Source organism: Habropoda laboriosa, unplaced genomic scaffold (assembly GCF_001263275.1).
Source record: "Habropoda laboriosa isolate 0110345459 unplaced genomic scaffold, ASM126327v1 scaffold291, whole genome shotgun sequence".
Classification (NCBI taxonomy): Eukaryota; Metazoa; Arthropoda; class Insecta; order Hymenoptera; family Apidae; genus Habropoda; species Habropoda laboriosa.
This window is the reverse complement of record NW_017100515.1, coordinates 974,961-997,387: the sequence shown is the minus strand read 5'-3', so window position 1 is coordinate 997,387 and position 22,427 is coordinate 974,961. Positions and strand designations below refer to the sequence as shown.

Here is a 22,427-nt window from a genome sequence, read left to right as displayed (position 1 = left end):
CCCACTGAGTTGTCGTGTAGTTTCCTTCTCGAGGAAAAACACGCGGAATCGTTCGATCGAAATCTTTCACGGATGAATGCTCGATAGAAATGTCCAATTTCAAAACGAAATTACGCGATGTTTTTTCTCGTGCAACTGACAGAGATTAACTTTCATTATCGATCGTCGGAATTTTCCTCCGAACTTCGTGTAAATTGTAGTATTTTTCTGTTTTATTATAATTCCTGTGGTCAGATGGTAGAACCTGATATGCGCGGTTTTCGTAATTGTACAGTGAAACAATTTTAAAGTTTCTTCGGAGTACCTTTGGAGTAGCAAAACATTTCACATCTCGTGAATTGCCATTTCGTCTTTCTTTTTTTAATTAGACGACGCAGAGATGTTTTTTGCCATCTCAATTTTATTTATTTTTAATGTTCTTATTATGTACGCGGAAAAAAGGAGAGCGTATGTAAAAAAGAGAAGATATGTATATTAGAATTATGAATAGGGTAAATGAAAACAGAAAAATGATGAATAGATAAATGGGAATGGGGAAAAAAATAAACTATAGGTCAGAGGGAGGACAGAAATGTCATGGAATGTGGCGAAGAATGAAGGATTTTCATTTTTATTTATAATACATATTTAATTAATTCTCTTTTTATCTGTCGATCATTGGGTCTCTAATGCATACTAAATTCAGATCAATTTTTCTTCGAGTATATGTATACTCAAGTGGGACATGTCCCACTGGTGACGAAAGGGTTAAGTAATTCTTTCGAAGAAATGAATAAGTGAAACAATGAACAACTTGTTAGAATAATGAGGATTACCACGAGAACATCTTAGCCTGCGTGTCGCGCGCTATGTTTAACGATTTCACAAAGTATATACATATGTACTTGGCACTTGACGTCGGAATTTGATGAAATTTTTCGATTTATCAGCAGTTAAGCATTTTGACAACTCGGTTAAATAAAATTTCAATTTCAACGACGAGGTAAATAACCGTTTAAAAAATCGCGTCACAGGTAATTACACTGTAAAAAGTGTCATGCTTCTAAAATTGCCACGACTCCCACGAAAAGCATAGGATTTTTTCATTTTATACGTACTAAAAAAATGAAAATGTTTAGTTTTTTTTTTTAAGCAGGACAAGATTAATCGAGATGAAAGTTTTCTTCAACAACTTTTATTCGTATGTACAAACAAAGAAAAAGAGAACACCGTTACTCCGGTGCAAAACAATAATTTTGCGAGGATAAAACAAATCTTGACGATCTTCACAGAGTTATAGAAAAATACTTGTTACTCAGGTTGAGCAACAATTTCGTTGCACTCTTATCATCATCTTAGAAGTATAATAATACGTTTTTTCAATTAAGATTACAAAATCCGAATCGTCGAATTCTCAGCGTTTCTCTGTTAGAAATGTTTCACAGTTCTTGGTGTAAAGTAATAACGGGGATCCTCTTAACAGGAGATCGAGTCTTGAGCCAAACTTTTCATTGATCGATCGAACAGAGTATCTCACGTTCGATTTCCAGCATCTTTCACGGAACCACTTACACTTCTACGCGTGCAACATTCTTCGTCGCTTTTCATCCTTTGTCCAGTTCCACTTTTTGGAGAAAGTGCTCATAGAGCATCAAACAACAACCACGACACGTGTAGCGTGATTTTCTCATTTCTTTCGCGATACGTTTGAGAATGCTCATTACTGGATACGAATTGTTATTTGAATTTCTATTTCGCGACTCGACAAGAAAGGTCAAACTTCTATTTCGGTGGTTTCAGGCGGCTGTTGCCAGCCTCCAAATGCTCTTTCGATCTCCTGAGCCACGGCAATTGTCAGATGATCGTTTCCGGCGTTTGCAACGATCTGTGGAGAAACGGCACCGAAATGTGTCAATTTATTCGAGCAATTATTTTTTTAAGAACATTTTGCCATTTTGAGCAGTTCTTTAGACAGATGACTTTGAGCTGTTACGAGTTGTTTTGTGCCAAATTTTTAGCACTTAGGAGCACCACTTTGAGCACAATTGTAGCGATAATTTAGAGTCAAATTTGAGTAATAATTCTGAGCCAATTTAAGCCATAGTTCTGACTCAATTTGAGTCATGGTTTTGAGCTAATTTTGGGCGATAATTTTGAACCAACTTTGAGCAACAGTTTGAGCCAATTTTGAGCATTAATTTTAACTGGAAATGTACTTACTTGTAAGCCAACAGGCAAGCCCTTCTTGTTCAGTCCTATTGGACACTGAGTGACAGGAATTCCAAGCACGTTATAAATCATCATATAGGTAAAATTAGCTACCCTTGGGTATGACTGGTACTGATAATGGCTCGCCGATATAAACGTCGGAAATATTAATACACCGTTATCACCAAGAAGATCCTAGAATTGTAAATAAAAATTCTCATGCACAGTTTGCATTTTTAATACATATTACGTATGCATAAGTGCAAGCTTACCTCGAACTGTTTCTTCAAAGACATCTTCTTCTCTGCCATTTTGCGACGATAGCTCTCTGGTAGCTTGCTGAACGCCCATTTCATGAAACTATACGAGATTGCTGGCAAGGTGTGAGACGATACTAGGAAAATATACTTCAGTACCTCTAGCAGACTTCTACTCGATCCCTAAACGATCGATAATCATTAATTAAGTTGAATAAATTAATTTCTTACCCGTAAAAATATATAAATAAATAATCTGAGATTTATCGAATGAAATGCAGGCTTACAGCAAATTTCATTTCTTCCATGACGCCTTCGACGTCCATATGCAGAAGAAGATGCGAAGATATGTTGAATGCGAATTTCATGTCGTTCAGTTGCGCCTGAAAGTGCATTTTTATATTGATTTGTTCATAATTGGCCACAACAATTATCATTGTACAGGGTTCTTCCGAAGAATCGTACGAAAAAATGTTACTCCACATTTTCGATGTATCTTTTCACGCAGATTCGTCCCTTTTTCGAATTCTACCGCTAAATTCTGTTTCTCTAAAAACGGTACTTTGCATATAAGTGTCGATCATTTTGAAGCGCCCTGTACAACGTGAAAAGGTACTTTATACTGTGTGCAAATATTTAACTGCACGTTTTCAACGACAACCTTTTGAACTTTCAATCCGTGCGTCGTTTCGATGTGCGTCCTCAATCTCTGAATCGCCTGTCTCATATCTTTGTTTATGGAATTCGTGATTCCGCAGCAGTCTTCCATGTAGAAGAACTTCATATTCTTCATAGACACCTGAACAATTAAATTGTCATTATTATCACGAGAGACGAGTTTTTTTAACCTCGAGAACAAACGTCATTTTCACCTTCTCGTCGAATTGTCGTCGATTTTCGTCTGCTTGAGATATGATCTTCATCATAAGCGAGAAATCATCCGCGTACCTGACCATAGTTCCTATGGTGAAATACTGAGGCCAGTTTTTGTCCGTGGAATCCGGTTTGTGACCTTTGCAAGGCACCATACCTACGTCAAAGAAAATCACTTGTTATCTCTTTTTCCCGACGGTACAACACGTTCGCTGTCGCCAAAAAGTTACGAGAGACGTGTCGTGTTTGCCACCAATTTGTACCCTCAGTCAGACACCGTGATTTTCATAAGATTCCCTCGATGATAGTCGTCGACCGCACAGAACTACTGTTCATTTCAAATTTCTCGGCTGTGATCGATCGATACGCTGTCGACACTCTGTCGACGATGGCACACGGCGCGTCATTCTGTGTCGACGCATTGTCGACGATGGCACACGGCGCGTCATTCTGTGTCGACGCACTGTCGACGATGGCACACGAGATGTATCATTCTGTGTCGACGCACTGTCGACGATGGCACACGAGATGTGTCAGTCTGTGTCGACAATGCTTCGACAGTGGCAGCGAACGTGTTAAGTTAACTTTGGAAATATATGCGTGAAAACTCACAGGGTGAGGGTTTGTGACCAAAAACTCCGCAGAACATGGCCGGAAGCCTGGCTGAACCCGCGATATCCGATACAAGGCTCACGACTGACGCTGCGGAGCTCAAAAGTGCGGCCTAAACAATGGAAGAAAAATGTAGTTCGTAAGCCTTTTCCTATTTTTTTTTTATCTCCCGTTCGTCATAGTTCGAAAAGAATATCGGGTGTTTTTAAAACAATGGAATTTTTACCGATAAAAATGAGAAATTTCAAAAGACGAACCTCTCCACCGGAAGAACCACCAGCCACTCTGGTGCTGTTGTAAGGATTCCATGTGGGACCAGTCACTTTGTTGTTGCTCTCCCAGAACAAGCATAATTCCGGAGTATTGCTAACGAGAAGAACAATAGCGCCTGCTTCGCGCACGAATTTCACGACTACTGCATCCTGCGTTGCTTTCTGTGCACTGTTTTTCTTCACGCCAACCGAGTGAGACATTCCTACGGAAGACGAAGAGGAAGATGAAAAATTATAATCCATACACTCGCGTTCAGTTTTGTTTCCGATGAATTATTCATAGTCTGCTTTTTTTGACGTGTATTTTACGAGACACGTTCGGTGTGATAAAAACAGAATTGCGGTATGCAGCAGAGAATGCTTTGATTATGGAGATTTTGCGTTTTAACAGTGGAAGCTTTTTTGCTCGAATCATCTCGGTGGGAGGGGAAAATTGTACTTTAAACGGCAGATTAAGCATCAGAAAAAGTGTCGAGACTATATCACTCTTTGTTTTTTAGTATAATAAAAATTATCTTTGACAAAAAACGTTCGAGACGTAAATGTATTCGTATGGATAAAAATAGTGGAAAGTAAAAAGAGAATCGAGCGATATTTGCCTTGGGAGGTAAGAAAAGGGAATTGAACCGCTGTAAATGCAACATGTTAAGTAATATATAATATATTGAGTAATGTGAAACAGATGTGATTAATCGCAGAGGGAAAATGAATAATGCTCGCGGTGAATATAAAGGGAACAATGAAATCGTAAATGTGACGCAGAAGCATTAGAATCACCAGAGTGGATGTTAATTAACAGTCGAACGGAATTTTAATTATGCTATGATACTTCCTTGATTTGATTCGATGCGTAAGGGAACCAGGTGCTTCCTGTATTAAAATTCAACCTCACCTTGGAATCTCCTCTGTACAATTATATTTATCAAACTAATAACAACGGAACTGTTCTGAAAAAACAATTTTTTAACTTTTTTTGGGGGGGGAGGGGGAAACTTCAATTATTTTGAGAACGTAAAAACGAATCATTCAAAGAGATCTCCGCTTAAAACACATTTCGAAAAATTCACGAAAGAAAAGGAAGAAAAAAGATAAAATTAGATTAATGAAATTCAACGAGATTGATTAAATTCAGCGGGCTAATCAGATTCAAAGTGAACGAAGCAAGTTGAATACCGAAGGTAAGTGTATATTTCTATCGGTGCTTATTATCAACGCTTGAAATAAACAGATAAAAGGAAGAAAACGAGAGAGGAAAAGTGATGGTAAAAAGAGATATGCAGGGAGAGATATGTGGGACATGCAAGGTTTCATTACAGGCTCTCCTACACGCTGCACTCGAGGCACACGAGTGAACCGATCCCGTACGATGAAACCGGTTCTTCTTATCGACATTGCTTCGAATGGGTTCAAGATCCGCAGCGGCAATCTCTGTACAAAAATACTTGTATACCTGTTCGTGCAGTGATTGAACCTGCTCGCAAGAAGAAAAACGGATTGGGAAATAGACGCGGGGGAGTAAGTGTGGTTAATACAGAGATCAGAAGAAATTTGATGAAATTTAATACATCGTTACGATACGGAAATCAGATTCAATTTTGATGAAACGTCCCGTTCAGAGGTTTCCATTAATTGCTAAACATGCGATAATTTTGCGTGCAAAAATTGCAATTTAACCCTTTGCACTCCAAAACTGTACTAAAGCTGACCTTTGACCTCTGTCGCTTTTATAGCGACATGCGTGATTGCTTTGAGGAACTTCAAAATGTAAAATTCAAGTTTTTTTTGGATTATTAAAAGTTTTTTCTTTTTCGAAAACGAAATGAAGAATGCTCGGAGAACAGAGGGTTAAAAAAGGAAATTGACGGAGTTTCGAAGAGTGAATCCGTGATTCACGGTGTTCCATATAAATGGAGCTCATGATCAAATTGCGAACATGTGACTCGCGATGGTCAGTTCAAATGGAAATTAGATCGAACGTACCTTGAACAGCAATGCTCTCCTTCACAGTGATAGGTACACCAAGAAGAGGCATTTCTTGGGCCAGTTCATCCTCGGTTTTTGTGGTCCATGCTAAAAACTCGTCCACTTTGCGTGCCTCTTGAATAGCTGCGTCGAATCTCGACTCGACGATAGCGTTCAATACGGGATTCACGTCCTCGCATCTCTCTATGTAGGCTCTGATCACCTCTTCGCTGCTGATCTGTAGAAAATTCAACGGAAAAAACGGAAGTTTCTTTTATCCTTTCAATTGAAAGAGAAAGATGTGAGAGTTTTTAGTAGATTTTCGTTCCGTTTCACCTCTTTCCTACGAATTCTCCGCGCAATTTCGCTCGCTGAAAGCAGCAACAATGGACTTTTTATGGGCGGCAGGCGTTTCCGTTTCTTGAAGAATTGCAGCATCAGAAATGGCGTTACCAAACACGATATCAGAAACAGGAGAAATTTCAGTATCTTTTGACCGATCAGTATCATCGTATCCTGTAAAGGATAAATAGAAAAATTAACAAGTGTCTTAATTTCATCTTTTTTCAACTCGAATATCAAAAAATTCACGTGTAATTCGTGTAAGTGTAACGCGGAGACATGCGTTTGTATTTGTTCGCAGTAACGATCGACATGATTGATACTCCGACGAATTAACGAGAAACCTTGTTACGTTTAAGAACGATCTTCTAATCAAGCTATCGAAGAAAATCAATTTTATCCGACAAGATGACGTTAAAAAAAGTTAAGCTAACTCTAAAGACTTTCCTTTTCTTAGAATTAACTAACTAACCCGGTCAACATTTTTCGTCGAATTAACTGAAAAGTGAAGAGTTTTCATCGAAAAAAAAGTATTTGTTACGCTGTCTAATTTTTTTTTTCGAACTTTTTTCTCGTCGGATTATCGAATGCGATTAAAAATTCGTGACGATAGTTACACGTCGAACACCCTGTACAAAAATTTGCTGTTAATAAGCTTCTCCAGAGAGGAATTAATTCACAAGCGTCGTAAAACAATTGAAAGTTGACTGATCGAGAATTATAAATATACCTACGTAGAAATGATATTCAGAAAGACCGTGATTAATTTTACCGAACCTTCGTCGTTAAGGATTCACCAGAATCATAAAATTATCCTATTATATACCGTAATATTATTTTTATCCCGTATTTTCAGATTATTTCCAGCGGTTAATTTATTAAGCACAATTAGCATGTTCCGCCGAGGCATGATTAACGACCATGAGAGTATCGTTACGACCGATTCGTGGCTTCCTTACGCGGGGACCAAGGATCAATTTCTCATACGTCGGGCGAGAAAGTTCAACGTGATAATCGGTGGCGCGATTCACGGCTCGAGCAATTGGCACATTGTTAAAGACGAGCAGTGTGTCAAGAATCGCGACTTCTCGAGGAGAACCTCTCGAACAATCTCTTCGCTTTCGTTAGCTTTCATTAGCAAACGCGAAAGCAAGAAGATTCGAACGATAGAATCGAGAAGGAAAAGAAGAAGAAAAGATTCTGGAAAAGATTGATATATCGGCGAAAAGTTTTCCATTAGCGAGGAGAGTTGTTGCGGTGATTATTCTTACGAAAAGGTGCGAATGATAAATGACTTACAAAGGTACGAGTCACACTCTCGGTGCAGTTTATTACGGCGAAGATGTGACGAAAAGATAATTTTCTACGCTGCAACAAATTGGCAATTTAACTCTACTTTTAGCGCTCGAATTCAAGTCCAGTTTGAAAGTTTCTATGCTTTGCAAATGTGGTTCCGTTTCTTGTTTTTTAGGACACGTCGAACGTGAAAGGGAACATAAACCGAGCATTTTTCCTTCATCGCCGCCCCGTATTTGCACAACCATGATTACCAGACGCTTGAAAAATTTCTCTACACCGTATTTAGCCATAAATGACCTGTCGACGTTTGCTTGTTTAGCTTCGCTGCACTGAATCGCACTGGGAAAATGGAAGATTTTTTCGTTTTTCTATTATCGAACTGGAAAATAGGAGGACGATTATTTTGAGAATTTTCGAGAGATCTCGTAGATACATTTCTCTGAAATATTCCTTTGATAGAAATATTACGTACAGGGTGTGACGATGAAGTTTTTCTTCCAGATTTTCAAATTGGGAAATAGTGAGATGATTATTTTGGGAATTTTCGAGAACGTACTTAAACACACATTTTTCTGAAATATTTTTTAACGACAGTGAAAGAAGTATATGTGTTTGTGTAGGTTAAGTTAGGTTTTATTAAAGGATTTTATTATATCTTTTTTATAATTTTTATTTTCAGAGGAAATATTTATTTAACTGTTTCTATTCGATCGTTATAACTCACCGAACGATTAGCCAGTAGTTTGGCGTACACCAACGGCAAAACACACAACAGGAGTTCCATGTTTCTTTTTTTCCCACGATCGACAGACTCAAGAAACACTTAACTAAAATCGAACGCGTTCGAGAAGATGATATGACACTTATACGATCAACGAATATCTTGTTAGAAGAGAAGAAACGTTACTCCTCGTTCTCATTGTCCGCCTTCTGTATTTTATCGCGTGTTATAGTTATCATCGAATGACACACCCGCGCTGAAAGCATTTTCCAATTTGCTCTTTCGTTTATCTATTTAATTTGAATCTAATAGTGACGTTGAGTAATAGTTCACGATTTTTCATCGTCTCCTTTCAGAGTGATTCATCTAGCTTTTGATTGATTAATTTTGACAAATTTTAGTGTTCCAATCTAAATTTCAATTTTATTAACGTTATCTAACAAGTCTCTACTTTGTCCCGTTTCGATTTCTCCCGAGTAATATATCTTTTCATCCCCTTTCCAACTCGACGTCGAATTATCAATTGTTGAATTTTAGCAATTCTCAGCTCCAAAAAGTCTCATTTGTTCGTAAGAAAATTCCTCTACGAATATTTTCTACTTTTTTACACACTCCAAAAAATAATTTATGTCGTTCGTCACACTTCAAGCAAGATTAATACTATTCTCTTATCATTCACATCCCCGAAAATAGTTGAAATTTTCTGCTACTCTTTGTCACGTGTGGAGGAAAAATCGAAAGGAAAAGAAACACTCGTCGCAATAACTCTGGAAACGTCAGAAAGTGTTCTCTACGAGTTCAACAACTCGATAACTGGTATCGAAACGAGCGATAAGAAAATTCGTTGGTGATGGCGCGCGATTTCAGTAGCCGCGGCGTGAACTAAGCGGGTACGACACGCGTGCAGCATACTTAAACGAAAAACCATCATGGTGGGGCGTTTCTAAAACCCTCCACGACCTTCTACTACAGTTAGAAGAGAGTTGGTTGCTTAGAGAATGCCTCCTTTATCGTCTAACGGATTAATAACCGCGTGACAGTTGTTCATACTCGAGGTTCTCGCCCTAAATTCGATCAACGATCTCTCCTCGATCCCCTCCGATCAATCGAATCGCTGTTTGCGCACCGTCGATGTCCATTGGAAGTCTTAGTAGACGTTAAGATGTTTATGTACGAGTCTTGTTGGCAATTCTATTTGCCGTGAGTCCTCTCGAACGAGCAAAAGTGACTTTTGAATTTTGATCTTCGTTCGTTCGATCACGCTAAATGGAAATTTTATTAAACTCCTTTTTTTCCTAACTATCGATATTTCGTCTGCTGTCTGTCTTCGATATAAAGAAATTTGACAAAGAGTGAATGCAAAATTTCCAGTTAAAATTCTTGCGTTCCTGTGTTGAATTTTTGGAGTTATTTTTATTTTTTTTTAATTTGAATCAGTCGGCTATTATTTTGAGATTCGACAGAAAGTGAGTGCAAACTTTTCACTCGAAATTATTACGTTTGTGAGTTGAATTTTTGGTGATTTTTTATTCTTTTTAATTTGAATCAGTCGGCTATTATTTTGAGATTCGATAGACAGTGAGTGCAAACTTTTCACTCGAAATTATTACGTCTGTGAGCTGAATTTTTGGTGATTTTTTATTCTTTTTAATTTGAATCAGTCGGCTATTATTTTCAGATTCGATAGAAAGTGTGTGAAAAATTATCGCTGGAAATTCTTACGATCGTGAGTTATTTTCTTTATTTTCTTCGTTTGAATCAGTCACGTAATTATTTTCCGATTATTCATAGACATATCACGCGACTGAGTCTCATGATTAATATTGACAATGATCCTTTTACGAGTTGTCATAAAATCTTCATGATTTACTTCACCTTCTACAATACTCTTAGCTTCATTTTTTTTTACCGTTTTAATTTCTCGTAAATTTTACGGTTATTCTTAGCTCTTTCATTCGTCATCTTCCATCTCTCCCCTAACGAAACCTTTTTCTGATCTATTCATCTGCTCAATTATGTCTTCTCTTACTTGCCCAATTTAGCCTTCTTTCAGTTCTTCCATTTGACATTCCACAATTCTCATCGAAGATGCGTCGAAAACTACAGTTTTAATATTCTTCCTGGATTATTCATTTAACGTCTCGAGGATTTCTATTCATGGAATTCCTTTGAAGTATTTGCTCATTCGGTTAGCATTTTGCCCCACTGTTAAGACTCTTCCTCGTATTTTCCTCTTCTAATGCAACAATATTTCCTTCTTCTAGTCGTAAATCACATTCATGGATTACTTTTCTTCTTTCAATCCTATTCTGTGCTCAGTTTTCTTCTTCTTTAACTCTGTATTCTTCTGTCAATCGTGAACTGTAACTTCGTTTTCTTCTTTCAGCTGTAATCTTCATTCTCTGTTTAATTTTCTTCTTTTCCACGTTGTATCCTCTTCTTCCACTCTTAAGCCACATTTTGTCATTTAATTTTCTTCTTTCAGTTCTGCTCTATCCTCAATTTTCTTCTTTTAATTCTGTTATATACTCAGCTCTCTTCTTCTTCAACTCTGTATTCTTCTGTCAATCTTGAACTGTAACTTCGTTTTCTTCTTTCAACGATAATCTCTCGTTCTACGCAGAATATTTATCCTTCGATCATGAAAATGATCTTTTTTCCTTGAGTTTATTGCTTTTATATTGTAATCTCTGTCTTTTTTTTCGTAATTCTTTCCCAACCGAGGAAAATTGTTTTCCTCGATGAAGGATTACTCGAAATCGCTAGAATTAATTGAAATTCCTCATTAAAACGCGTTCGACGTATAAACAATGCAGTTGTTAAGTACGATCGAAGACTGAAACCGCCTAGATCGATGGAATATCGTTGCACCATCTGCTTAACGCCCCGAAGGACAAGTGAAGCTGTTTTCCACGGCGAATGGCGTGTTGCAACTCTGCAAATAAGACGAGAGCCTCTTGTCTATCGCTTTTACACCGAGCTGCAGCGTGTTAGTAACGTGTCACCTGTAATTCAGTCTTTTTCTGAATTATCCTAATTATTGAAAGCTTCTGTGACCCACTCGAGCGTCACGATAATCCGGGAAAAATCCTTTTACCTTCTCAGCAGATGCTTGGAACGTTAAATTCTTAAATATTTAAGTTTTTAAATATTTTAATTTTCAAATTTTAAAATCAGTTTCTAATATTAAAACGGTGTGCTGAGCGATCGCACGATCTATCCGCGTGCAACTGCAGGATTTTTTTGCCTTATCATCGAACAAGCTTAATTAACTACAAACTATTATACTAAAGCGTTTATTATGTATCGTAATAATTGGCTTGATAGAAGTTCATGTCTACAATTAGTAACCGTTTATTCACTAGATTTAACCATTACACACCACTTATCACTCGTTCTATTCATAATTACTTGCTTAATACTGCGAGATGCGACACGTGATTGTTCATCGATATCTCACCTTCCTCTTTAAATCAATGTTCCATCTATTCGTTGATATTTTCATTCAAGAATTTCAATATCTTTCAGCGAATGCGCCTGGATCATCGAAACGGTCCTCGAGTGTCGTTCGCGTGTCGCAATTGTGCATGCAATCGACATGCATTCCCGATGCGTTTGGCTAAAATGATCGCGTACCTCGTATGAATCCTAGTGGACGTGTGATTAACGTTAATTTCGCGTGAAAACGTCTAGGAAATGCAATAGAGTCGAAATTTCTCGAAGGATCTTCGCATTACCGGAAATTGCAAATAGAACGATGAAAGAATTTTCATTTTTTACCATCTTGGAAAATTTTAATACTTCCAAATTGAAATTTCTATAAATTAAAAGTAAAACTAAAGTCAAACTTAGATTTAAACTCAGGATTTAAGTTAGATTTGAATTGTAATTCTTATTGACAGAAATAGCAAGAAAAACAAATTAATTTATTCCTCTTTTTTTTGCGACATAAAATTATTCATCGACCCTTCCGTCCAAGTTACTTTTCTAACGAATTTATTAGTCATCTATTGATCATCGTGTAATTACTCTGTAATGGATGTTAAATTGAGATCAGTTTTCGTTCGTTCGAATCCTACTCAAGTCGAGCACGCGCGTTGCACTAGTCACGAAAGGGTTAAGTAATAAAAAGCAGAATGACGAAACAAGAAGGAGCTTGAAAAACGAGGCACGTTCTTTATTTTTCGAATCTGCATGAAAGCGGTGCTCGATGAGGTAATCGAACGTTAATGTCTGTTATTACACAGGAAACATGCTAACGAATCGCGGGATAGAGAAAAAGAGAAACAAAATGGTTAGAGATAAAAAACTTGCGAGCCACTTCGATTTGACAAGATTTCATAGGTTGAAGTGTTTACGATGATCTAATAACTGATACACGGGGTGTCTCATTAGTGATGTCATTCGATTGAAACGTACGTTTATTTTTCTACCGAATTTTAAACCTTGGCCACCTTAATTTTCATTCGAATTTTAATCGAATATTTGACACATATGTCTTATTTTACATTTAAATACAATTATTACGAAAAAATTGTGTTCATCGTGAAAAGTAAATTTGGTTACTGTTAACCCTTTGCACTCCAATGGCGCTTTTATGGCGACACGGGTAAATTACTTTGGAGAAATGTACATTTCAGACTGTTTTCATATTACTTTATATTATCGAAATAATGCAAATTAACGTAAGAAATAGAAATAAATAAATTGGTAAACACTAAAAATCCTTTTTTCATTTCAAGACAAAACTTTGGCTTTCCAGAAGTTTCGCTACCAATTTTATCAAAAAATGCTTAGACTATAAAGGGTTATTAAAAGGTCATTGTCAAGGTCACACGATTGAGTTTCAAGGTCACCTCGAATTTTTCAATTTTCCACGCTTCGACTTAGCACCGAAAGTGGTTCGATGATTGGCAGTATGTATGACACGACCTAAAGATGAACTTGAGTGTCGAATGCAATGTCGACGAAGCACGAATATACCTGCTAAAATTGCAGTCTCTGAAAAAGGAAACAGGGTTATATTCTCGATCGTTGTTCCAATTTTTTCCTGTTCAAGGTCATCTGCAATTTACCTTATCGTGAATTCTTTAATCGGCATCGTGAAATTTCGAAACGAACGTTCTTAAAGGAAACAGGTCGTCGATCGTGACCACCATTTCTTCTTGACACGTTTCGCTGCATTTGTCACGGACGACGAAAGTGTCCTTTTAAAAAAATCGCCCTTGAGACTGTCAATTCGAGAGAATCTTAACGAGAAAGTTAAAATGATTAATAAAAACATTATCAGCGCAGCTTTCGAACTTTGTCCGACGTCGAATCGTTGAAATAAAAAGAAAATTGATCTCTCGTTAAAGCTAGAATTAATTTAGGTTTCATCGAAGTTCGAGACATTTTTGAAGAAACAAAAAAATCGAATTACATTGGTCGAATTTAATCTCAGCCGTTCGGAATGATTGTGGAAGAATTGCAGTTCGAATTAACGTAAATACAAATAAAAAATCTGTCGATCGAATTCAGCGTCGTTCAGAATGACTGTGAAAGAATTGAATGTTCGAATTAACATAAATATTGGCGTACATATTGAAACACCCTGTATATATATGCAATTTTCAATCGCTTCTTCAGACAGCCTTCGTTCGGAAGCGAATGTTTGAATAACAGTTTCGCGGTTTTCTGCGTGGACCATCCTTCACTTTTCGACTACGAACTATCCTCTCGTATTCGTTGAACAAGCTGTCCAAACAACGAGAAAGAAACGGTAGGAAGAAGTGTAAACGATAAAGAATATCATCTTCGACGTTATTTATATTGTTTCTTCAATTTTAACTTACCATCAGATCGCACATTCTTCGCGTTCTCATTTTTGTAATTTTTTCTTCTTCACAACACAGTATAGGCACAGTTCGTCACAAAAATACCAACAATTTTGTTCGGAAAATCGACAACTCCGAAGATACCGAACGATCGATGTATAATTTTCACAATCTTTCACTTGCACAGTTCACTGCGTAAATTTCTGAAAATCATCGAAACAACATTGTTCCAAACGTTTCATCACCTGAGACACGGCGTAAAGACGTGGTTTCCTTTTTTACTCGTGAATGAAAACAACGATAAAACCGTCGCCGAGCGTAAAAGTAACAGCTGAATGGCAGTCACGTTTAATAAAATGGCGCGTGGTTCTTTCGAAATCCGACGTTACCGTTTAACCAGAACTGTTTACTCACGCACGGAATCACGTCTTCTGTTTGTTTTACATCGCCAGTAACTTACTTGTTACTCGCGGAGAATATTCCGCGCGTGATCGAGGTTTGCCCGACGTGAAACGGCGGCGGCTCTTGAAATTCAGGCGCCACTTCCGGTCCCGTTTGTCGTTCGACGCGAAGTGTTTTCAGGATTTCTAACAGCGTGACGTTTTTTCCGCAGGTTCGATAACTGGCAATTTGCATCGACTCGATCGCGATGGTAATTACATCGTTGAACTTTTTATCGGAGCGTTCGAACGCGAAAGGTAGATTTAAAGTGTATGTATAGCGAATTACGGATTTTCTGGCTGTAAAATTGTTATTTTCTCTGAGTTTTTTCTCTTTAATCGGAGAAGTGATTAGTGTAATTTTCGTCTATTTACCTGGAACGATCAGTTTTTCTCTTTTGCAGGTTATTGTAGGTTTGTTAGGTTTCTTTTTTTTTTTTTTTTTTTCGTGTGATTACAGTAATCTCTATTTTCGCAAGCTTTTAGTAGAGTGAATTAAGTTGACTCGATAGCAATTTTCCTTACTTTCGTAGTTTCTTTTTCACGTAGAACTGTAATTTGCAGGGGTTCAATTGCAGTAATCCCTGCTTTCCCAATTTCCTAATCGAGAAATCGATTTTCCTGGTTTCCTAATTGCAAGTAATTTAGCAACAAGGTTCCCTATTTTCTTAATCCACGTTACACTAATTTTCCTTTTTTTACTATCTTAATTATTATAATTCTCATTCTCCTGATGTCTTTATTGAAAGAAAATTTCCCTTTTTTTTTTTATTCGAGATTTAGTTAGTTAGAAACGTAATTGAAAGTGCTCTTGATCCTCCACAGTTTCTATTTTTCATTGTCTTTTAACGTACCATAATCAACACCGACTTCGTCTTCATCGATCCTTATTTCTTCTCTTCTCGAGAACTTCCGCTCGCAAATTTTTGCACAGCCCTAATTCAAAACGTCAAACAAACCGCTCGACAACCACAGTCACGCTGTTTCTACCGATTAACCCTTTCGCTGTTTACTAAAGTAAGGAAATTTAACAGTGTTCCACTTTTTTATGAATTAATTTAGTCACATTTGTAACAAAACCAAGGAAAGAACTTGCAACTAGATACTAATACTATTTTTCTCGCAAAGTTTCCTTATTTTTCGTGCACAATTCTAAGTTCTCCAAATTCGAATTACTTTGTAACAATTTCCTGCGTAGACGATACCAAGAATTTCTTTCAATTGATAGCTACAACATTTTCTGTTCGCCGAGATAAGTTCAACGACCTAGGACAAACTCAATTTCGTGTGGCATAATCAACGACACACCATTAAAATCTCATTCTTCTGTTTCACAAAATAGATAGAAAGACAATTAACTACTTCAAACAGTCTTCGTATAACCAATGACTCTCAATCTCGCGTTCAGCATTTAATTCCGCAAGTTGTGTTTTTTGCCACATAAATCCCTCACCTGAACGGTATATTTATGCGTCGTAGCGGAAACTTGTACCTGTGGATCTCTAAAAAGTGTCAAATTCAAGGATACGACGATTTTTCAAATTTTTCGATCTCCACGCAGCGTACTTCGTCTGAACGAAACAACGGAAGGGTTGAACTTGAATCGAAGAAATGTCGAAAACTTAGCGAAATGTACTCTCACTCCACGGTTTATATACCCAGAAAAATCTCAGACTCTCTGTTCCGGCGTAACTTTCACGACTACCGAAATTCGCATCGCGGACCAACCGTGTTCCCCTTGTCACTTTCTCAAGCCTTCCTTCCGACCTATCCTCCCCTTTCCTCTCTGCCATTCTTTCGTCTCTAATCGTAGAGAGACACAGGTTGGGATCAGAGAGGAAAGAGAAACGAGCTTGTGTTCTCTTCCTCCAAGAAAGCGGGTTTCTTTCGTTCTCTACGCTCGACAGTCGAATACTACTACTTTATACACTATCTGTTGATCCTTATCAGAAACGTGTTATTCAATGCTCTGTTTCCGATTAACACGTTGCCGACTGTCACAGAAAACTTTTCTGTCACTTGTGACACTCTGTGCCGTTCGTTCCTCGAACATCTTCGCGTGTGAATTACGCGAATTATCTAATAAGAGAGAGTCTGTAGCAGTTCGATTGAAATGTCAGCGTCGCTTTGATTGATATTGCACTTGCTGCGAACCCTTAGGTTCTCCAGGGATAATTTATCACTTTTCCAAGAGGTCACGCTAACTTCACGTTATAGATAATTATATTTATAGTAATCGTACCTTTTCCTAAGCGATACATAGTTTTATGAATTTTTATGAATTAAAGTGTGAATATTTTTTCTAACGCGTGACATTTTTCGAAACATTTTCTCGCGTGAAGCGGTGGTTTACAAGAAGAGCGCATGAACGCGCCATTTTTTAGGGTTAACAATTGTTTCATTTTCGAATACCAACGGAAGGAAAAGGTTACTTAGAACGAATACAGCTTCACAGTGTGACATCTGAATTGGGCGAGTGATTCTTTCAGAATGGAAAGGGTTATACTTACCGTTTAGCGATAGAATTGGTCCCCTTCGTATCGGAAATGTTGACAGTTAAAGTCACGCATTCGTGTTCGCCTCCGAAAAAATTGTAGGAATCTTGAGTTAACCTTTTCGCGACTGAATTATCTCTTTTTTAAGAATTTCATCGCGTTTGTAATGGAGACTAAATTGAGGTTTCACGAACGATTCCGGAACTTTTCGACTCTCGACTGTTGAGTACTCGATTGATGAAGAATTCAGAACTTTTCGACACTCAACTGTTAAGCACCGAACTGATAAAGAATTCAGAACTTTTTAACTGATAAATTCTCGTCGAACAAGACACTACCCGAGTAAAATCACTTTAAAAAAGAAAGTTGAAAAGTATGCAACAATTTGAAAGAAAAAAAATACACGTTCGTAATTTCTGTCCGTACAGTCACGTGCGAAGAATATACGATAAAAAAATGTTCTGTTCATCTGATTTCGATGAATTTCGTATCATTTTGAAGATCGTATATTTTTCTCACGAAAATTGATTTCTTTTTCCACTGAAATACCTTGCCGTCTCTCCTCTACGTTGCGTTTGTAAGTATACCATACAGGTGATAAAGTCGTTCCACGTGTATCCTCCGCGACGATGAACGGTGGATCTCCTCCTCGTGGTGAATGGATTCAGCGAACGCCGACTGTCAGACTAATTCCAGCCGATCTGAATGCACCGACAAAAAAAGAAAACGGTTTTCATAGCAATGTTACGAGTGGGGGTTACCTGAATCCCTCCTGAACACGCCTCGTCAGGCTCGCACACCGTCCTTCTTCCTCCTCTTCTAAGCGTGAGAGTCAACGTGCTGGCGATGTTGAACGGGTGGTTGCCGGAGTGTAGTGAGGTTTCAGAGGGGAAGATCGAGATTTTGTGGGGTTCGAGTGTGTTTCCGGTAATCTTGACAAAGCTTTGCATGGGGTTTTGAAGGTTTTATCTTGGAATTGAGAGACTTGACTTTGGACTTAGAGGAGGCCTTTCGCTTTGAATTTGAAAGCTTTGAAATTGAAAGTTTTGACTTGGGAATTGGGGGACATTTGGCTTTGAACTTGAGAGCTTTGGAATTAGAGGCCTTTGGCTTTGAATTTGAGAGCTTTGGAATTGAAATTTTCGACTTTGGAATTAGAGGTCTTTGGCTTTGAATTTGAGAGCTTTGGAACTGAAAGTTTTGATTATGGAATTAGAGGCCTTTGGCTTTGAATTTGAAAGCTTTGGAATCGAAATTTTAGACTTTGCAATTAGAGGTCTTTTGCTTTGAATTTGAGAGCTTTGGAATTGAAATTTTTGACTTTAGAATTGGAGGACCTTTGCTTTCAATTCGAGAGCTTTGGAATTGAAAGTTTCGACTTTGGAACCGAGAAGTTTTTGCTTTGAATTTAAAAGGATCATTAAATTGAATTGTAACTCAGTAATCTTCGATTTCGGAATTTCTTTTTTCGTCAAGTCACATCATAAATTTCTCGAGTGTTAAAAAAGTATTTATCCTCGCAGAAGTTTATCTACTTTATTCGTAGGTGATCTCAACGACGCATAAATCGTTCCAAGCCAAAGTAGTTTTCCATTATTGCCGGTGCTTTACGTACCAATTCTTTTTTATTTTTTTGTCTGATAACATTATGCAAGTTGCAAAGAGATTCTTATGCAAGAAGCAATTTAGCCGTGTTCTAACGATCTCAATAGTAAAATCGCCCGCAAAGGAAGATCAAATTGCAGTGTTACAAACAACAATTTTAAGTTTCGCTTAATCGATCGATCTTTGCTCTTCTTCGACAATTCAAAGGTTCGACGAGACGTGTATTTGCCAAATGAGATTTTAAACGAAATTACCGAATGTTTTTTCACGATCCTTTTTCAGAAGGCGTCGAATTTTTTTTCCATTCACCGTGTGTATATAAAAGTGAGGTTGAAAAATTACGATCGAGGCTGTGATGAAGGTCGATGTGTTTTGAAAACGTTAATTTAATCTCGTCGTAAGTTGCACCGTGAGGTCATCAATGTTGATAAAACAACGAAAAAATTCAATTTTAAAATATATTAAAGTAATGTGACAAATATTACAGACGCACTGACACATATTTAAATATAAAAACGAAAGAATAAGAATTTTTAACGGTACATCGGGACATTGAAACATTATCAATATAGATTATTAATGTTTATCGTTAATTATTCAATGTATCAGTTAGGTGTAAACAGAATTTGTAAAAAAAACATATTGCATCACATTTCAGTGAATTATCTCACGTTAAAATTAATCTGCTTGGAGAATTTCTAAAAAATTCCATTCGTCTTTCAAAATTTCACAATTTCTCGAGAAATGTACTCATCATTCAGAATTTCTCAAAAATTACATTCATCTTTCAAAATTTCTCGAAAATTACATTCATCGTTCAGAATTTCTCAAAAATTACATTATTCTTTCAAAATTTCTCAAGAATTACACTCATCTTTCAAAATTTCTCAATTATACAATTTCTCGAGAAATGTACTCATCATTCAGAATTTCTCAAAAATTACATTCATCTTGCAAAATTTCTCAATTATATTCGTCCTTCAAAATTTCAGAATTTCTCAAAAATTACATTCGTCTTTCAAAATTTCTCAATTATATTCGTCCTTCAAAATTTCTCAATTATATTCGTCCTGCAAAATTTCAGAATTTCTCAAAAATTACATTCGTCCTTCAAAATTTCTCAAAAATTCCATTCATCGTTCAAAATTTCAGAATTCCTCAAAAATCACATTCATCTTGCAAAATTTCTCAATTATACTCGTCCTTCAAAATTTCAGAATTTCTCAAAAATTACATTCATCTTAACAAATTTCTCAAGAATTGCATTCGTTTTTCAAAATTTCTCAAATATTATATTCGTCCTTCGAAAATTTCAGAATTTTTCAGATATTGCATTCATCTTTCAAAATTTCTCAAGAATTACACTCATCTTTCAAAATTTCTCAAATATTACATTCGTCCTACAAAATTTCAGAATTTCTCAAAAATCACATTCATCCTTCAGAATAATTCTCTATTCCTTATCCTCTCGGAGCAACTTCTTTGAAGTTTCATTTTCCCTAGATTCCTCTCCGAAAAAAAAAACCCCGTTTTTCGCGAAATTTACATTTCGTCGGCTACCATTGTCGGCTACCAAATGTCGAGTAGACGGAATAATCGTCTTGTCTTATTCTGCACATCAACGTAAACATGTCCAGCGTGATAAATCGCGCTGCAAGTTTAAAAATAAGGCGTGATGCTAAATAGTACTTTATCGGAGTAACTTATGATTTCCTTTTTTCTTCTTCTTCGCGCTTCTTATGAATGATTTCTTGCGTGAGAACGAAAATCGAGATTGCATCATCGAGTCGCGACATTGTTGTGCCTGCAAACGTAAAAACACGCGCGTATTGCATAAACTTCGATGATATAATGAGAAGTTGTAGGTGACAATTACACGTTCGAATACATAGTTTAATACCAAGTTGTTGTGCGTTCACTATCAATCTACTGTGCACCACCTGAGTCCCTTATCCCGAGTAGATTCCTCAGGTTGGTTTGACTCGAGAAGAGGGACGATTAACGTTTCGCGACCAACCCACTGCGATTCGTTACAACGTGATAAATACAGAGTCGAAACTATTAAACTATCGATTACTTTTTCTATACTTTGCAATTTGCATCTCGTTGTATCCAAGTAACAAAACGTTTCAGCGAAGGTGTCATCAGAAGAGGACATTTTGCGCCAATAATGTCGATGAATATGGTTCGACAATAATATTGAGACTTGAATTTCGAAATATTTCGAAAAATCTTCATTCGCGAATTCTTCAATCTCAATATCAAACGACACAGAGTGAATAATATCGGCAATATTTGTCAGTATCGATAATATCATTGATCGTGACGCTTTTGTATATCATTCTACTCTTTTTTTCTTTTCTTGTATACATAACAAAGATGTTAAATAAATAATTCGATCGATCCTTTCTTCCATCTTTCAGCATTTAAACATTTTCAATTTCCCATTTTGCTACTTGTGTGAAATTCTGTTTCCAAGCAAGTCTCTGCAAAATAATCACATTTTTCATCTTCTTCAATTTTTCCAATTTTCCTGAAATTAAATCGATCACCTGATTGTAATATATTCTTCGGCAAATGACACAGGAGACACGAATTGCACAGGTGAATTAGCGACCATTATCCTGTTATTTATACTCCTGAAATTGTCGAAGCAGTTAACGCTCGACACACTCGTCGTCTATCCAAATTTACGTTTCAATAGCTTCTTCGAAATTTCAAACGAGCATAATTAAGCATTGACAGGAACAGCAGCTAGCATTTTTCTAAGCGTGAAACTTTCTTGAGCGGATTGCGCGCTCGAGGGATTTCGCAAACCGAATCGCGCGTTAGTAGAAAGATGAAGAAGCAGATTAGATTCACCCTTTGTAGAACAGTTTAATTCTGAAGAAACTGAATAAGCGCGCCTGCGCGTTAAAAAATTCTGCAGGTTGCTGCTCGAGTCATTTTTAGAAAAGCTATGTATTAAAAACAAAAATAAATAAAAGTGAAAGGTGTCCCAGTTTTGGTTTCGAAGTAAAAATCGTATGAAAAAAAAAAAAAGAAGAAGAAAGAAGACACAAGGATTCGTGAAAGAAAGAAGAAACATCGTGGCGGTTCCTGGTTACGCGTGAGCTTTCGTTTATTTGAGAAAAATATTATTTACATTGCACAGATATATCACTAGCGTCGTTAAAAATAAAAAGACGAGTTGGACGATCGATGTTCCTGAAAGCTCTTCACACGAAAATTCCTTCGTTCGAGAGAACGAACATATTATCCAACTAGAGAATCAACTTGCAAATCAACTTTCTCATACAAAAATCATTCATCGATATGATTATAAATCTTTGTCCTTCGGAGAATATTTGAAAAGAAAGAGAGAGAGAAAAAAGAAATACAACAGTTACGTTGAAATTTGATTGAACCGGGAAGAATCACACAAGTATTTTCTTTTTTACATAATGAGATTAAATTTATAGAAAGTTAAACCGTTTAAAAATTCGTTAAAATTCTCGAAATATGTCTCGTTCAATTTCTTCTTATTTCATCTTTTTACATTCGTCT

At 36.9% G+C, this 22,427-nt stretch overlaps 1 protein-coding gene across 2 annotated transcripts; it reads right to left on the bottom strand.

The window, feature by feature from the left end:
• Window positions 1-1,476: 1,476 nt before the first annotated feature.
• LOC108576439 (fatty-acid amide hydrolase 2-B-like) lies at window positions 1,477-14,428 on the bottom strand. Of its 2 annotated transcripts, none has more exons than XM_017939440.1 (11): window positions 8,529-8,606; window positions 6,500-6,679; window positions 6,182-6,401; window positions 4,187-4,404; window positions 3,930-4,041; window positions 3,317-3,474; window positions 3,106-3,243; window positions 2,732-2,827; window positions 2,460-2,627; window positions 2,200-2,382; window positions 1,477-1,864 (listed from the first exon to the last, which is right to left on the bottom strand). In XM_017939440.1, the coding sequence occupies exons 1-11, from the start codon at window positions 8,586-8,588 to the stop codon at window positions 1,754-1,756; spliced, it is 1,644 nt and encodes a 547-aa protein (XP_017794929.1). In that variant the 5' UTR covers window positions 8,589-8,606; the 3' UTR covers window positions 1,477-1,753. The 2 variants fall into 2 exon arrangements, with proteins under 2 accessions (XP_017794929.1, XP_017794930.1); XM_017939441.1 differs by lacking the exon at window positions 8,529-8,606 and adding an exon at window positions 14,360-14,428 and having other exon boundaries at window positions 1,754-1,864.
• Between the last annotated feature and the right edge of the window lie 7,999 nt (window positions 14,429-22,427).

Bases quoted from the DNA above. Each gene is read 5' to 3' on its own strand.
- LOC108576439 (XM_017939440.1), bottom strand. From the start codon at position 8,588: ATGGAACTCCTGTTGTGTGTTTTGCCGTTGGTGTACGCCAAACTACTG. The intron at 4,405-6,181 runs GTACGTTCGATC...CGTCTTCCGTAG, and splicing joins GGAGAGCATTGCTGTTCAAG to GAATGTCTCACTCGGTTGGC. The intron at 1,865-2,199 runs GTAAGTACATTT...GTTTCTCCACAG, and splicing joins GCTTGCCTGTTGGCTTACAA to ATCGTTGCAAACGCCGGAAA.